We start from the raw sequence: 17806 nt of genomic DNA, 5'->3' as shown, positions 1-17806 counted from the left end.
CATAATAAGCCTACGCATGGTGGAACATTTAGAATTACAATCAGACATTGTTTTTTAAAAGGAACCCATTAAATACCCTACATCTTGGCAGAGATGAAAAGCACATGATGTACACCTTTGAGTCACTGAAGTTTTATACTTCTTTATTATTAATTTCTCCAGCAGGTTTTTTTCCTTGAAAATGATAGGCAGCATTTAACGTTCTGTTACCCTGGAGCTGCAGCTCTCTGCTCGCGTATCTGCACGCAGCACCTTGCTCATGGCTGGGAAATGTGAGGCAAAGATAATGTGTATGCACAGCTTCGTTGCTTGGCAAGAAAAGCTTCATTTTCTGCAGAGACAAATTAGCACTATATATTTTAACATCTCTAGCCTACAAAGTCACGGGCACAAAAGATGTTTCAGGAACATTATAGCAGTGGAAGACTTTGCAGAGCCTGTTAGTGCACTATTCAAGGAGTTTTTGAATGCATGAATTTGAGTTTGTTGGGAGTTTGAGGGGGAGGTGACTGCATCTCTTTCAGATAATAACTGGATCTCAAAGGTTTCTTGGCTGCTATAAATTAGCATTTTCAGCTCTGAGTGTGGTCTCCCAGAAACAGTTTATGGCTAAAGCCATACACATTTTTCTGTTCCTACATGGAACGGATAATAAAAGCTGGAAAATTACTGCAGGCTTTTATCTCAGAAATGTAATGAATAGAAATACCAGCCCTATTAGCGAATTGCTTACACTGCTGTTATCACAGCAGCCTGAGCAACATTCAACTATCCAACTTTTCTCAGCAACTGTTCCTCTGGATTCTCAGAATTGCTAAGACCAACAACTGAAATACCCAATGGATAATGGAACTGTAAAGAAGGTGCAGAAGCTCAGTTCCTCAGAGAAAAAAAAGCCATCCCTCACCACACAAAGGAAACCGAACAGGATCACCCAAGAAGCAAGTAGGTGATCTTGCTTCTTGGCCAGAAGTCCCTCTGGCAGGCCATCTGGTAGCAGTACTCAGTAATAAAAAACTAACAGTTTTAGGTAAACAGTTTTACCCCAGCTGCAAGTGTATGATCAGTGAGTGAACAGATTTTGAACACTGGTAAACTCAGGGTAGAGTGCACTGCCCCACATCACAGCAGCAAGGTTAGAAGCTCCAGGATGGACTCCCCAGTAGGCGCTGTTTCCAAAGTACCATGATAGTCTGTAGTGTACATCTGCAATGCTGTGCTAAAACATCTCATGTCTTGGTTACCTAAGGATATCATTCAAGTGTAGCTGTGCCTTGCTCCCACCATAGAGCAGCACCTGCACTTTGCTTGAGGCAGAGAAACTAATTTTGGGGGAATGGGAGCATTTGTATCACGAAAGAACACCCACTCTACACAACCACTCCCAACACCCATACTTGGAAGACCAACTCGTATCCATGGCAAGACTTCTATGGGTGCAGTCTGATGGAATAACCATCACACACCTAAACAAAATTAGCTGATTAGCAGCTTGGACTTATTTTAAATCTTGCTAAAACCTTTGTTTTAAAATAAGACAAAGTTCATGGAAGTATTTTTCAGGATTTTACTGCAAACCTATGGGTCTGGTCACAAAAAAATATGATACATATAACCATGTTAATTATATTACATTACAATGATGGTATACATTACAAGTAAGTCTGTAAGTTTAAATATACATCTAGAGTTACAACTGAATGTACAGATCTTTTTTACAATACATACAATCAGGAATGAAAATCCCTCAAACCCCAAGACCATAAATAATGCCCATTTTACAGATGATATCTTTTAAACTAAAGAAGAAAAAAGTAAAAAAAAGAAACCAACAGCTTTGACTGACTGCACAGCTGGGGCATTTTGGTCCATAAAAACCCTTTCTAAAAATAGAAATCTTTTTTCATAGCAGCAATGCTTTCTTCAAGCATTTGGATACAAGTAATTGTGAGCCCATTTCAATAATTTTAGTTGACAGTATAGATTTACAAAAGAAATTTCAAAATTACACTTAATTTATCTTCCAAATATGGAAGAAACAAACAATGCCCCACATTGTGGTATCCTGCAAGTGTCACACTGATGCTTTAAACCAAGTCCATCTGTAGTACGCAGACCACACGCATACCATTTGTTCACATAGTAAACCCACATAAATGAACTGAGAAACACACTCTGCAACAGGGAAAGCTTTGGAGCTCACAAGATCTCATCAGAAAAAAGGCACATTTCATAAAATCCTTATCACCTTCAGATAGATCTCCAGGCAAGGCTTTTCGAGCACGATTACAAAACAGCTTATTCTTACTCCTACTATCTGCCGTAGCAGTCTATGGCAGCGGTCATTTTTTCTTTCCCAAGGAGACAGCACCACTTTGGGGGAAGAACAAATGGAAATGAAAAGCCTGTAAAGCTCATTTAGAGTGATGTGCTCTTCAAAAAAGCTTCCAGCAAACAGTGTAGTTGAAATTAAGGCTGCAAAGCTGCCATGGTGGAAATGTGCAAATTCTCTTTCAAGGTGACTGGTCAACTGGCAGTTCCACCAGAAGGCCAAACAAAAAATAAAAATAATAGTTGTTATTATTATTAAAAAAGAATAAAATAAAAACGTTCACAAGAAAGAGTCCACGGGTGGGGCATATGAGAAGCCCAAAAAAGCCTCAGCGGCTTCTTTGACGCTGGCAGTGATGAGGATGCTGTCTGGGGACTGGCCAATGGAGTTAGGGACTGGCTCATCTGTAAACTCCGGATCAAAGTGTCGCAGGTCACTGGGGCCGCTCTGTGGAAAGGACAGAAAAGGAATTTAGACCTTAAGATTTTGTGAGTGCGCAACTCAATTCTCTATAGAGACAAGCACCCTCATACAGAGACTCGGTGTTATCACCTCAGGCCCCCTGTTTAGCAGCCTTCAACAGTTTAGTTTAACCTTTTTTGTATGCTGTAGCACACTGACTCATCACTAAAAACAAGATGATTCAACTTAGTATGGCTGCACTCCCACAAAGCTCATGCAACAGGAGCTAAATGCAAACATGCCACTCCGCCACACAGCAGTTTGCAGTGCAGGACTTTGGTCTCCTAGTTATTAAAGGAAGTTATAAAATGTTTAGAAAATTATGGAGAGCAACCTCCACAACCTGATCTCTCACTTTCCATGTTAGTATCTGACAAGCCAATTTTAATTCTGCCATAGGGAAGCTACTTGCTCCCTACACCTTAACTTCTCCTTCGGTAAAATGGGGAGGCTGGGCATTGTTTTAAAATTCCCATGCAAATGAAGCATGTGAGACAACAAAAAACCAGCCAAAGTCAATTACCACCTGTTTTTTACTTTGTTTGGACACTGATACAGGGGAAGGAAAGTTCCATTCCCCAAACACACCCACATCTGGCCACTTGCCCCTGGCTCCTGGGCACCCCACAAAGACAAGGGGTAAAAACATTCTCCATGCACCCTATAATTAGAAGTGATACGTACCACATTTGGGTTAAAAGGGGGTGTAATCTTCTTATTAATGAGATCATCCCAGTTAATTGGGGAGAAGAAGATGTGATTCTTAATCTCCATCTGTTAAGAGAGAGAAAAATAGATTAATTCAGAACTGAGCTAATGTAAACAGTATAGCCCAGTCATCCTCCCAACACTGCATGAGGGCGCTGGCCAGTTCTCACTTACAAAGTCCTCCTTGGCACCAAGTCTCTTTGTCCTGTCCTTCTGCAAGAGGCCTTCCAGGAGATGTCTAGCTGAGTTAGTGATATTTGGCTTCAGCTGCAAGGGTTTGTTCAAGATATTGTCGTACATTTCTGCGGTGTTTCGGCTGTAGAAGGGCGGCTGTGGGAAGCAGAAAAGGAGGAGTTAATGAGGCTGACAGGCAGGCATGGGGTTTCTTGTGGGAAAAGGTTGAGTAAGCTAGTTTGATCTGTCATGAAGGATTTGTTGCTTACCAAGCCATAAAGCATCTCATACAGGACTGCTCCAAGGCACCACCAGTCCACAGTCCGGTCATAGGGCTGCTTATGGAGAACTTCAGGAGCAAGATACTGTGTAAGAGAAGGAAAAGAGCCATGTGAGCCATAGGGATCTTTACAACCAAGAAAGCCTCCCCATTCATGAATGAAAGCAGCTTACTGAATCCCAGCAACATCTAGGCTAAAGGAAAGCTACACTATTTTTACAGACAGGCAGATGGCTTGAGAGCTGTTCTCTCCTGCTCAGCAAGCTCCATGCATCCTACATGTATTCACTGGCAGCCCTATTATTAAAAGGCCCATAATGTCCCCTGCTCATGTAACCAGCCTTACATACACGTGGGACAAGTCAGTTTTCACTGCTAAGAACAGCTCTTGCTGTCGTGCTGAGAGTGGGGGGGTTGAGGGCTGGCCATACCTCTGGTGTGCCACAGAAGGTGGAGGTTGTGCCATTGTGCTCTATGTTTTCTTTGCAGAGTCCAAAGTCAGTCAAGACAATGTGCCCCTGTGAATCAAGCAGGATGTTCTCTGGCTTCAAGTCTCTGCAGGAAGAGATGAAAGAGATAAATGTTAGAGGAGGTGCAGCGAGAATATTTTAGGTGCAGCTGTTTAGAGAAGTTCACTAAGCCACCACAAAATATTAAATGCAATTCCAAGCTCCTATGGAGCTGAACTTTTCAATGTTTATTTAACAAAGCACATGGGTTTTTTTCTGTACAACAAATTGAACAAGGCTGCTCACCGATAAACGATGTTCAGGGAGTGCAGATAGCCCAGTGCACTGGCAATTTCAGCAGCATAAAATCGGGCTCTCGGCTCCAGGAAGCAACGCTCCCTCTGGAGATGGTAGAACAACTACAGGAGACAGAGAGAACAAAGTCGTGTAAACGGCGCCAAAGCCTGTTAACAATGCACTTAATTAGACTCAACATATATAGCACGGGGAGAACAATAGCAGGAAATGGCCTAAGGATCCTTTGGTAGTTCAAAAGTTGGCAGGCAGAAACATCGAATCTAGTAACTTCTCCCCCATGACTTTTCCCCTTGCAGCTTTTTTTGTATTTAAAAGGAAGGGTGAAAATGTCTACCCTACCACCATGCACATGATAGGAAATACTAATAATTTTCTTACTGCTTACCTCTCCACCATTGATGTAATCCAGGACAAAATACAATTTGTCTGCAGTCTGGAAGGAAAAGTGAAGCCCGACCAGGAAGGGGTGTTTCACATTTTTCAGCAAGACATTGCGTTCTGACATAATGTGCTTCTCCTGAAAACATCAGAAATCCATTAACATTTAGTACACTTGCTTAGCGGTAGCAGTAAAAAGTTTTTGATGAACATTGCAATGGCATTGAGAAGAGCAGCTTACCTCCTTCTTCTTCAGGATTGCCTTTTTCTGCAGGACTTTAACAGCGTAGAACTGCTCTTCTGCCTTATGCCGTGCAAGGAGGACCTGAAAGTGCATAAAATTGCAGAACTGAGTAATACTGAAATATGGAACAACTTGTAAACGCAGCCAGCAACCAGCCTTTACTTTAGCTTCTGAGCACTGCCACATCCCTCTGGTTCAATGTGCAAGCCCTTTGCTGGAAATGCCTGACACTGTTACCATTCTGGCAGAATTATCTAGCCCAAAGATACTACATCTAGCTTCTTTCTCTTCCAAAAGCCAAGTACATCTATTCTTCAGAGCACTAGAGGACTGAGTTCCCTTGCTCTTCTGACTCATTCAAATGCAGAGTCCCTGCTCCTGCACTGGATGTGCTCAGGTTTGGTTTGAGCGATCACCATTCACCAATGGCAGTGCAAACCCCACTCGTCGGTATTTCACAGAGGAGCTCAAGAATAAATAAATTAGAATGAAAATAAAAGTTATGCTTACCTTCCCAAAACTGCCTTTTCCAATCACTTTTAAGAAATGAAAGTCTGATGGTTTGGCATGTGGGTTGGATGATGGGCCGAGATTGATCTGCTGTGAAGGACTGGGCTAAAAAAATAAAGAGAAACCACGTTCATTAAAACAGCTCAGCAGTGAGAGTCCCAACAATTTATCCTTTCTAAAAATATAAATAAAGTGACCTTGAAAATAAAGATTAACATTCTTATTGCCACTAAAACTTGATCTCTAACAGGTATCTTAAACTAATAGCTACTGCCTAAAAAGTCCAACAACCATAGCTTGCTTAAAAGTGCTTGTTGAAGTCCTCAACACATTCCATACTGAAATAACAACTCATAACTCTTCTTAAACATTTTTATGTTTGAAACAGAAAGTTTCAGTCTAACCCAACTATTCCTCCTTGTTTACATTAGTGTGCTATGAGATTGCACTAATGCAATACTCATGATGCTAATTTCGCTACACTTCTATTAGTGGCCGAATTGATGTTCTAAAAATGTCACACTGAGTAAAATCTACTTACCGGAGGAGAAGGATTAGCATTCATAAGTTCAGGCTCTTGAGGCTGAGAGATTTTCAAGATAGACTGAACTTCAGGGCTGCAAGGATAAGAGCACACATGATTAGGAGTTAACCGGGAGCAGCACAGGCAGATCTTTTCGCCAGAGGGCAAGCACGTATCGCGGAAGAGTTTTGCTTGAGTCTACTACAGAAGGCAACCAAAACAATCCATTCGATTTAAAGAGTAAAATTTTTCTAGTGACAGTAAGTTCCATCATACAAAGAAATTTACATACACACTAAGTACGGCACAAAATAGGGACGGGTCCCTAGAAATCTCTGACTTATTTGTTCCAAACCCAGCTCACGGAGAGATGGTTGCGAAGTGACTAATACCTCAACAAGACAAATAAATTCTTCCGTAACAGTAATGCCGCAGGAATTGCGGTAAGCAAACATTATTTTTAAACTAGATCTCGCAATATCTAGGGATATTTGTGACTGAAATCCCCTCCCCACAAGATTTCTGACACTTACTGCTTGCATGCATAGGAGTTGGTGGCTATCTTCTGAATGAAATCGTTTAGTCCCATTCTTCTCTGCTTCATAAAAGCTATAAAGTAAAAGGAAAGGAGAAACAAAATCGTTAAGCCACCGTGACAGAAAAATCACAGCCCCTTGAGCTTCTTCGAAGAAGTCCGCACGCCGCTCACCGATGAGGATGGCCACCATCCCTCTCATCTTCGAGTAAGTCAAGGTAGGACCAGACGCCTCAGCTGCTTTCACGGTCATTTTGAAGCAAGAGCGGGATACACAGCAAGAGCACAGTACCACCAGCTCCCAGCACCGCACTGACTTGGCGAAGCACCCGGCGGCGTTTAAGTGGCGGCGGCGCTGGGCGGGACCGGGGCGGGGCGGCGACGATCGCGCCCCCCCGACGTCCTGTAAGGGGCGGCCAGTGGCTGCCTCGGGGGATGTCGAGGGTGGGAGGGGAAGGCAATCGTCGCTGCCTCACCACCGCCCTACCTTGGCGCAGCCCTCAGGGGAGCTCCCACACAGTACCCCGCAGGACCTTGCCTCAGGATGCCGAGCATCCACAGGCAAAAGAATCAAATCCTTTTTTTTTCCTTGACAGCAAACTCCCGTAACCCTGACTTTCTCTCTCCCCCTCCCCCCCCCTTTTGTTATCCGGCCCTACTTATTTTACGGTTATATAAAGTTGAAATCCGGCTGTGTTTTTAGGACGACCACCTCTTCCCGAAAGCATGGGTGTCCCCCCACCAGCCCGCAGTCTGCGTCCGCTCCCGGTGCCGCCGCACCGGCTGAGCGGCGATAAGGGATGCTGACGTCTCCCTGAAGGAGCCGCAGTGACTCAGAAGAACAAAATTTCCTGCCCGGTTTTCAATAAAACAAACAAACGTCCCTTCTGTGCACTGCCCTGATCCTGGCTGGGACATAACTAAAAGGAAAAGGAAAAATTAATGCCAAAAAGGGAAACAACGGGGGAAAAAAATACGTTCCCTGAACTTGGAGGAGAGAGCAGAAATCTACTTCTAGAAAAGCTGGGGAGATTACCGAGGGCTGGACAAGTGCAATAACGGGGGAGGGGGGAGAAAGGGAAACAGCCCCGCTCTGCAGATTTTGTTTTTACTGTACATGGTCATTTGGGAACACCGTGTACCCGGGATTTAATGGCTCAGTCGCTTCCCCACGGGCGCGCCGGGGGCACACCAGGAGCACTGGTGCATGCACGGCGCCCAAGGTGAAAGGATGCAGCCGGAGCCCTCCTCCCGGGGGTCGCGGCAAGGACCACGGCCTGCCGCCAGGCTGCCCCGCCGGGGCGCATCCCCGCCCCAGCCCTGGCACGGGTCGGGGGGGAACCGAGCTCCTGCGCCCTGCAGGCGGCTGGAAGTTTCCACCCGACGGGGTGTTATTCATGCGCGTTTCGCCTCGCTGTCTGAACGAAGGGCGCTGGGTTGCGGCCAGCCGCTCCAGCTGCAACCTGCCCCCGTCCTCCCCCCGCCCGGAGACCGTCTTTTTACTCTTTTTTTTTTTTTTTTTCCCTCTGTACCCGCTGCTGCTGCCTCCCCCCAGAACCAGTGCCGGCCGCTGGGTGGCATCCCTTGGCAGCTGCCTGCAGCCTGCGCCACGGGGGAGAGGGAGGGCGGGCAAGCAGCGCTGCACGGCAGCCGTCACAGGCAGCAGCTCACCTTGAACGGCGACATGGATGACCCGGAGAAGAGAGAGACAGAGCCCTGCGAGTTGGGCACAGGTCTTTCAAAAGCGCTACAATGGCGTTATAGGGAAAAAGCAAAGAGGGAGGATTGCCGGCTCCGCGCCTCCGGTGGCCTTCCCGGAGCAAGGGGCCCTTGGCCGGCCCCGCCGTCCCGGTTCGGGGAAGTGGAAGGGAGCCGGCGCCAGGGAAGGAAGCGGCGACGGGAGAAGCAAGGAAATGTGGACTGCAGCTGGCGGGGCTCTAAATTCTCTCACTTGTGGCTTTCCTCACTCTCTTGCACACAGAGATTGCCACTGTCATTAATGCAAGTGGAGAACAAAAAAAATTAAAAAAAAAAAGAAAAACAAACAAATTCCACAATAAAGTTTGGGATTTAAAACTATCCTCAAAAAAATCCCGCTTGATAGATTGAAAGAGAAGCAGACAGTTGTCTCTGTCCCTTCGTGCTGTTTTCAGAGTACTGCTGTTAAAAACCACTCGAGATCCACAGTTGGGAGGGTCACCAAAGTCCCCGTCCCCTGCCCCTCTGCCTGCTGGCATCTCCGGGCTACGAGGCGATGACCCCCGGCACGTTCCTGCCGGCTGTGCACAGAGGCAAGCGGCTCCCAGTCTCTGGCACAACCCGCCCGCAGTTCTGCACAGCTTGCCAGAGGCTGACACCCACTGCCGTCCTGCCGGCTCAGCCGCGGCCCCCCACGCCGCCCGCAAGCGCCCCCGCTCCAGCCGGCTACACCAGCGCCCTCGCCCCCGCTCTGCGTCGGTCTCTTTACAAGGATTCCGCTGCTCTCGCCAAGTCACCTGGCCTCTGTTCGTGCCAAGCGCTGCCTCGGCTGCCCCCCGCGCGCACCCGCCTGTATCCCCCGGTGCATCGCTGCGCAGGGACCCCGCTGCTGGGGGAAGGCTCTTTTCCCCGTGGAGAACAGTTCTCCTGCCAGGGCGGAGCGGTGAACCCACCTTTCAGGGACGACTTCTCCTCTTTGCCCCTCATCTTGCTGCCTGTCGGGACCCCGGGCGCGGCGCGGCGGCGCGGAGGCTGTGCCTGGGCTCCCGCTCCCGGCCGCTGCTGCAATCCCGAATAACTCCCCTTCCTGGCCGGGCGGCCCGCAGGCAGGAGGGAGGCGGCGAGGGCGGCGAGGCCGGCCGGCGCTCCCGCTGACCCCTTTATGGACGCGCTATCGAGGGCGGCTGACATGCGGGAGCGTTATAAAGTTCAGCACGGGCCGCCCCGCACACTCTGCCCCGTTGCAACATCACCCTCAAAATTACTGTAATCAGCGCGCACACAAACACACGCACGGGCGGAGCGGGGCGGGGGGGCCGCTCCGGCCCTCCCTGACCTGCCGGCCGCGGCCGGCCCTGCCCCACGGAAGCCGGCGCTGCCCACGCTCCCCGGCCAGGGCGCGGTGCGAGCGGCCGCGCACCCACGGCGCGGCTCCCGCGCCCCCTCCCCTCCCGTCCGGCACGGGCAGCGGCGGGGCGGGGGCTGCTGCTGCCCGCGGGGGGCTCGGGGCTGCGGCTCCCGGCCGGGCTTCCCCGGCGGCCGGATAGCGCCGGGGCGGGACCGGCGCCCCGCTCCGACCTGGCACCCTGCGCCTTCCGCCGGCAGCGCCCCGGCGGCGCCCCCCGCCCGCCCGCCCGCCCGTGCGGCACCGCTCCCCGCCGCCCGCCACCGCCCGCGCCGGCGCCGCGCACCCCGGCCGCGCCCCGCCGCGGGAAGCCGTGTCCTGTCCCTCCGTGCGGCACCCACCTGCCGGCTCCCGCACCCGGCACGGCCCTCGCCCCCTCCCCATGCCCGCCGTGCCTCGTAGCCGCGATGTTCTTAACGTGGAAGGGGGGGATGCCGCTCAAGGGACGAATTATTATTATTTTTTTAGTTAAAGATAATGTAGCGTTTTAAGCAGTTCATAACTGGGTTCTCCAAAGCCCGGGATGTCCTAAAGTTGTATTTTTAAACTTTTCTTTACAATGACGGCAGCAAGCTTCAAGAGTTAAAAGGCAGGAGAGAGCACAAGAAAGGAACAAGTAATCAAAGATCCCATTTCTGAGATGCCAAGTCTTGCAGGAGAGCATCAGAATATCTCAATAAATCGCATCAAAAATTTGTATAGACAATGGCTTAGGGCTGTACAGCTAAAAAGTAAATACAGGAAAAGAATCAAAGAATCACAGTGATGTTCCACACTCATGTTACTTGTTACCTAGCCTAAAAAATTGACAAACTGTCCTGAAATTCTAAATTAAGAGTTTTTCAAAGCAAAATGAATAATAATAAGGAAGAGGGTAGATGCTGAAAATAAAAGGGAAAGGGAGACTCCACAAACAGAATACTAAAAGTTTATAAAACTCTTTGGCCCAGGATGCACACACTCCAAAAGAGTGGATGAGTTAAAGAACGGGTGGACAAATCAGTAGGAAAAAAACACCCAAGATTTAACTACACAGGCAGCATGTCTGACCTGAAATGTTCCCGTACCACAAATCCCTGTAAGCCAGGGATGGGTTGAAGCATATCCCTGAATAGTTGCCTGTTTTTTCCTTCTCATGTCATATTGCAATATTAGATAATGATAAGTGACCGGCTAACCCAGTAACCCGGACTGACCTGCATGGACTTGGGACACATCCTCACCTTCTGACAATCTTACACTGCACTTCTGAGTGGCATGATACTGTTTTATTGTACTAGAAAACTCCAGGAACTGCTGCTCACTGGCAAGAAGGAAAAGAACTGATTTGATTTGTAACCTAATGTGAAACATTTGGCTCTGCCAAGTACATGTATTCCATGCAAAAGTAGCGCTAGGTAAACACTTGCTCATCAAGCTCTTCACCATGGCAGCGTTCAAAACAGCCCCGCATCCAGGCTGTGAGAGATGCAGAAAGACACAGACTCTGCTGGAACCATGGAACACTTAGGCAGAGGGCAGAGCAGACACAAACATGCTGGTATGGGTCACCCCAGGGTCCTGCTGACTCAGAGATTGGGACATACCTGAAGTAAAGCCAGGAGGGATGTGAATTGATTTATCTTAAAGAACAAGCAGCAGCTCATCACTACCGTGGGCCTGTATTGCTCAAAGCACTTCAAAGCACATTCATCAGCAGTTGAGCTGTGTAAATTCGTCTTCCTAAAAAAGCCTTGCTGTTTGGAGGGCTTATTCCTCTGTGGTGGGCAGGCAGGTGTTAGTCCTGCCTGACACTGCTTTCAGGGCACACAGAAACTTCTCCCTCTTGCCCTTCAGGAAGGTCAGAGGCTTCAGCAGCCTTCATGAACCTGTGAGCTCCCTTCTGATTCTGTACTGGTCCTCATTGTCTAATTTGGAGCTCAGTTCCTCAATCCTTCAGGAATTCAATTCTCTGATAGCTTCTGAACTTCAGTTTGGCAATGAATTCAATGCTGAATAAATGAATTCCTGCTTACTTATCTTGCTGAATCAAGACCTTAGGATACAGCAGGTTCCTAGAATTACTTGGCTGACTCTGGACGGAAACTTCTTCAAATTCTGCAAATATTTTCAGCAGTATTTGGCTTTGGGTTAATTAAATGAAGTTCAGGGTTTGAACTGCAGGAATGACACAGCCCCCAACTGTAGAAGACAATGGCACTCCTTAACAGCATCTGTCCTCTGAAGCAAAATTTCAGAAGCTTTTATTTTCCTCCTGTAAATACTAAACAAAAGTCTCTGACATTGTAATTAAGTTTTATGTGCAACAGCCAAAACTTTCAGTCAAGACCTTCATGCTGACCCCATAAATGGTGTCTGTGAACAGATAAGTAACTGAGTAACAGCTTTAATAACAACCCCAACAGAGATTTTAAATCAGGAGCTTTCAAATGGTGTCAACAGGTCTTCTAGACATTGTGTTGACAGGAGGTTTATTGACTGAAGCCCCTATTGATTTGGAAACATCTAATTGATTTCAGCGTCATATTTTGTGAAATACAAATTTGGAACATCTTTTATTTCCCTTTTCTGATGCTTACAGAGCAGGTTTACTGCATTGTCAGTAAGAGGCTTTAGTGCCAAGGGATTATGCTCACAGGATCACAGAGTGATGCAGGGCTGTGCTGTGAAAAAAAAGTAATTCCCATCCTTGTAGAAACCAGTGGAAAATTACAGCATTCTTTAGATGAACTGACCTCTAGTTAAAATAGCTGATAAACAGTGTCCTGAGCTCCATTTTAGTCCCAGCACATGGATTAGAGTCTAACACAGTTGTTGTCGCTGTGACTTTATGAGTAAATGTTGCAGGTATTTCAGCCTGTAGCAGTCAGAGAGGGATGACTGCAGGAAAACCGTGTTTGTATGCTTTCCCCTGAGCGTGTCTTTCTGGGAGTGTGCCACCCCAAGGTTAGTAAAAGTCTTTGCAGTATTGTGTAGTTTGTCCAGCTTAGAGTCCTCATAAAACTGCACTGGATGACAGATACTTAAATTCATTATTGATATTATGAAATTTAATGTGCTGTGACTGCACAGGATCTAGTCTTAGCAGAACTGAATAGTGCAATATGGAAAAGGAGGTGAAAACATATGATGGAAAAGTGATGAAAAACAAGTCATGAGAAAAATGAACATTCCTAGTGATGCTATGAGTTCAGTCTGCTGGTCTCCTTTGGTCACAAGGCAGCCTTATGTGAGGAGCTCCAGAATGAACAGTGTAAGCCTACACTGTCAGCTGACTCCTGCACTCAGACGTTTTCTTCCAAAACTAGTTTTTAAAGAATAGCAAAAGGACATTTATGCATTTTTTGACAAGGGCATAATCTGAATAAGTTTCCTTGCACGTCTTGCATGAAATAGATGTGCTGAAATACAAATGTCAGTTGAACTAACCTAGCTATGGGGTCATCTCTTTTTCTCTTATCTCTTCATCTAGTGTTCCACTAGGTGTTGGCTATCATGATATCTCAATGTCCTTTATGTGTGTACAAAACCCCCATCATCCTGATTGTCATCATCATCAGTTCATTATCTTGAAAGAAAAGATCTCTTTAAGCCTGTAAGTCCTCCAGCAACACTGAAGATAAGGTACTAAATGATGTAAATAGTGAGAGAATTTGTCAAAGAGAGGAGTTTTTGACAGAAGTTCAGTTGGGTCCTAACTCAAAACAAGTTCGATTCTTGGCAATGTGAAAACAGAGGCCTGATAAAGGAAGACACACATTGCCAGGTGTCAATGCTTTTCCTCTTGGTGATACCATCGTGTCTCTTGCCATCACGCTGAGTTTCAATATTCCTTATTATTTGTAGGACATGTTCTTTCAAGAAGTGTTAAAAGGTGTCCTGGGCAGAAGGATGCAAAATATGCATGATGAATAGGGGGTTATCTATAGTGATTTGTGCTTAGTGATTTATAATTTTAGAAGATATTGGGTCTCTTGCAGAACCCAGATAAATGTAGGGTTGTTACAGCATTTCTGAGTGTAGACTAATTAGTCTAAGATAGAGAGTAAGGGAAGAAGTGTTAATTTTGCCCTAGGTAGCTGGTCCAAAATGGAGTAAAAATATTTATATATTCATTCACAGTATATTTACTTTCCTTAGGTCTTGGTACTCAAGTTAGGCACAGAGTCACCAAATGTACCCTCCTTGGTCAGAAGAGTCAGATAAGCACCCTGAAGGCATCTCTGCATCCGTGGCCTGAATAAGGCAGTGTCTACTGTTTGTTTGAAGGAGTTTGGTCTTGAAACCCACAGATAACTAGAGGCTGATTTGAATTACGGATGGTTTGTTTTTCCTTATTTCTGAAGTTTTACATGTAAAAGATGTGGAATCACTTTAGAGAGTAATTTTGTCAACGTGCGCTGAGAGAGCTGGTCATTTTATTCCTGGCCTATATATTTACATAAAAGAAAAAATCCTGTGGGAAGTGTAAACACCATATATGTTAGCCAGAGATTCCCAACCTTAGTCCAGTCTAGTTATGGACCTGAAAGAATACTTGTAACATTGTTATAACTCTCCATAGTGCTCCTCAAGGTTGGATTATACATGTTGTCTTCCAGCCAGCAGCCCTGTGTGGTTGTCTGTTGAGTGGATATACTAGACATACCAGTTTTCTTGAAATTAATTGACATTATCTTGCCTTGCACTGTGCCTGATATAATCTCAGAGAGATGTGAAAATATTAGTTCTATTTTACAAAGGTGGGAATTGAACCACAGGGTAGACAATGTGTCTCATCTGAGGGAGATCTGGGGCAGCACCAAAAATTAAATGCAGAGCTAACTTTCTCCCATGCTAGTATCTGGATTAAGATTACTGTACAGCAATATATATTCCTTATGTGTCAACCTTATTTGTAAGGTTTACATGCATTGTAAACAGACAGTTTTGGATGGCAAGAGCCAGAGCAGGCAGTGGAGGCATTTGCTGTACCTTGGAGGAATGCCACTGAGATATCTGATATTACTATAGCCCTGGTTCCCTTCCCAGCAGGAGCCACCCATCACAGTGAAAAGTGGGGGACTTTGGAGCACTGGCACCTACAAGGCTGTTGTTCCAGGAAGGACCTGAATCTAGATTTGTGGGGGAGGAAGGAAGTATAACCATATTCACATTGAACTGGCAACTGGTAGCATGACCTGCCACCATCCAACATGTTGGAAATGCCAGGAAAGTGCTTTTCCCACAGCACATGATCATCACAATGAATATTACAGTAAGACAAAGAAATCCCACAGCTGTTTCATAGGCAGACACAGAAGGAAAAAGCCACAAACATTCCCAGCATTAATTTCTCTTTTCATTTCCAGATGCCATTTTCAAACCTGTTCAGTTATTCACTGCACTGTGAATCTCTTTGTAGTGTTCCAGTTAGCCCATTTTTTTAACACCTTTACCAAAGTAAATTGGAAACCTTTGATACGAGTTTTATTTACTTTGCTAGAAATTGCCTTTAGTTTTTTGTAATTGCTTTGTGTGACTCTGCAAAGAAAAGCTCAAGTGTTTTGTCCATAGATTTACCAGGCTTCAAGACCAAGAGAAGATGCTGGAACGTATAACCTGGCTGTCTGTGTAACAACTCTTGCATTTGCTGCTATCATGTCCAACAACCTTTCCTCTGACATTTCTTGTCTCTTCCTCTTAACTCATATTTAACTATCTCCAAATTTTCATCCAATGCAAGGATAAGAATCAGGAGGTTTGACAAGCACAGAGACCCACCCGTGCACAGTCATGCAGTGGACCACAGGCTGTGAGTATATGACCTTTCCAGCCTTCAGCAAAGGCATCTGCGCCCCCATGCATCTGCATCTGCTCATCAGCACCCACATGGTGGGTGTTACCAACCCTTGGATCAGCTGGCAGATCTCCATGTGGGAGCTCCCACTGACTTGCATTAGTCAGCCAGGTGATGAGCAGCCGGGCTGGCACAGCCTCTTCAGCTGGCACAGCTGAAGCTGGAGGCAGACATGTCCCAGCCCACTTAGTGGGCAAGGCACAGTGTTATTGATCTTACATACCTTCACTGCAGTGTTATTATAAACTTTTTTTAAAAAAAAGGAATACAGATTTGCAAGTGTGCCATGCTCCAAGCAGTTGTGATACTTCTGTAGTGCTCCCATCAGAACTTTATCATATGAAATTTTTTTTCAGAAAATTCTTGCATGCAGGAAAGGGGAAGAGCAGGTTTATCTTATTGGATTGCCGGTGAATGCAGTGTGGCTGGTACACAATTCTTTCTGTGACACTAATCTCTATACCCTCAGTGAGATGACCACAATACCTCTCCGCCTAGTTGAATATAATGCCTTGATCTTTCACACAAGACAAGCTTAATAACACTATAGAATTTTATTCTAGGGATTTTTTTTATAAAAGAAAGTATATGAGAAAGAGACTCAACAATCTCTATATATTTTTACTAGAGCAGCAGAAAAATTAAGTCCTGGAACTCTGACTTGTTGTGAACATGCCTTAGCTTGCTCCAATATAGGAAACATTACAAAGCAGGTTGTATTTTGTTGACAGTGGAGTTCTTTAGAAAAACAGATAAAGTGCCAGGTGAAGAAATTAAATCATAAGAGATTAAGCAAAGTACTGTCCAATGAGAAAGGAGGTTGAAAACAAGACTTTCTGCCTTTGGTGTTCAGCACTGGTGTAGACAGGTGAACCACTGAGGGCAAATTTAAAGCTTGAATGCATAAAGGCTGATCATAATTTAGTTGCCAATGGCAGCATTTAGTCATTTGCAAAGCATAACATTGTGGATTTCTCTATAGTTATAGGGAACTCTCTGACCAGTGCTGTTATTCATGACTTTCACTCAGCAAAGATTTTCACTTATGCATGCTTTTATCCTGAGCCCTTTAAACCTTCAAACCGGCAAATATTAGCAGCAACATTTTAAAGAATGAGGAGATGGGGAAGTTGGATGACTTGGGTCACTGTCATATGATGAGCTTGAAATAGAGTAAACAGTTTGTGAGGCTTGTGACTTTCAATCCCATGCTCAACTCATTGGACATATAGACCACCTCCTACAAAGCAAAACCAGACAGCAGTTTTGCTCCTTTGGTGACTGACCCAGACTGACTGACTCAAAAGACTGGTTTAAATCACAACTATTGTGCTTGGGATCAAAGTCAAATGCTGTCTTCTCCCAAGTTTGATGAGGTTTGAAAGTAGCCCTCTGTTTTTCACCTGATCCACAGTTTTGAGTTCCTTAGTGCTTAGTGGCAGACACAGGCCTGCCACAGAAAGGAAAGACATTTCTCAAAAAGGAAGAAAAAGTGTTAGTGCTGATGTTTGAGATATGAAAGTATGAAATATGCAGTGATCTGCATATTCCAGATTCAGCTGAGTAGTAACTCTATATCTGCCTAATCCGATTTTGATTTCACTATATCTGTTTCAAAATGGATAGTACAGGGTAGTAAGGTACGCTCAGCTTTGTCTGGAGATAGCATTGTGAAGTACTTTTTACAGACCACAGTTTTCTCATATTTAGTATTATGTGCATATACACGTATATAGGTGTGATTGTGCATTTAATACATATTTATTCTAGATTGTTTAACTCTGTTGAGCAGCATACACAGAACTTTCAACTCTTTCATGTAGTCTCAGGTCACACTGATGAAAGGTCTGTAAGTGCTGAAACCCCGATCATTCGCCTCGATTATTTCAAGTATGTTTGTCTTTAAGTGCTGCAGCCACAACTAGTGAACTTCCAAGCCACTTTGGCTGTG

At 45.6% G+C, this 17806-nt stretch overlaps 1 protein-coding gene across 3 annotated transcripts in view; it reads right to left on the bottom strand.

The window, feature by feature from the left end:
• Positions 1 to 1553: 1553 nt before the first annotated feature.
• SGK1 (serum/glucocorticoid regulated kinase 1) overlaps positions 1554 to 17806 on the bottom strand; it is a 70161-nt gene continuing 53908 nt past the window's right edge. The window contains exons 1-12 of one of the 3 annotated variants that reach the window (XM_058020680.1): positions 9565 to 9834; positions 6912 to 6987; positions 6397 to 6472; positions 5856 to 5960; positions 5343 to 5426; positions 5109 to 5240; positions 4712 to 4824; positions 4388 to 4511; positions 3946 to 4041; positions 3677 to 3832; positions 3479 to 3568; positions 1554 to 2779 (exon numbers count right to left, since the gene is read on the bottom strand). In XM_058020680.1, the coding sequence (XP_057876663.1) occupies positions 2612 to 2779; positions 3479 to 3568; positions 3677 to 3832; positions 3946 to 4041; positions 4388 to 4511; positions 4712 to 4824; positions 5109 to 5240; positions 5343 to 5426; positions 5856 to 5960; positions 6397 to 6472; positions 6912 to 6987; positions 9565 to 9802 (1458 nt within the window). In that variant the 5' untranslated portion in view covers positions 9803 to 9834 and the 3' untranslated portion in view covers positions 1554 to 2611. Of the gene's footprint in view, positions 2780 to 3478; positions 3569 to 3676; positions 3833 to 3945; positions 4042 to 4387; positions 4512 to 4711; positions 4825 to 5108; positions 5241 to 5342; positions 5427 to 5855; positions 5961 to 6396; positions 6473 to 6911; positions 6988 to 7087; positions 7231 to 9564; positions 9835 to 17806 lie in introns of those variants that run through there. The other 2 variants (XM_058020681.1, XM_058020679.1) reach the window with 2 other exon arrangements.

The sequence above is a fragment of the Melospiza georgiana genome, chromosome 3 (genome assembly GCF_028018845.1).
Source record: "Melospiza georgiana isolate bMelGeo1 chromosome 3, bMelGeo1.pri, whole genome shotgun sequence".
In the NCBI taxonomy this organism is placed as follows: domain Eukaryota; kingdom Metazoa; phylum Chordata; class Aves; order Passeriformes; family Passerellidae; genus Melospiza; species Melospiza georgiana.
Note: the sequence above shows the minus strand (reverse complement) of the source record. Positions and strands in the feature narration are given on the sequence as shown.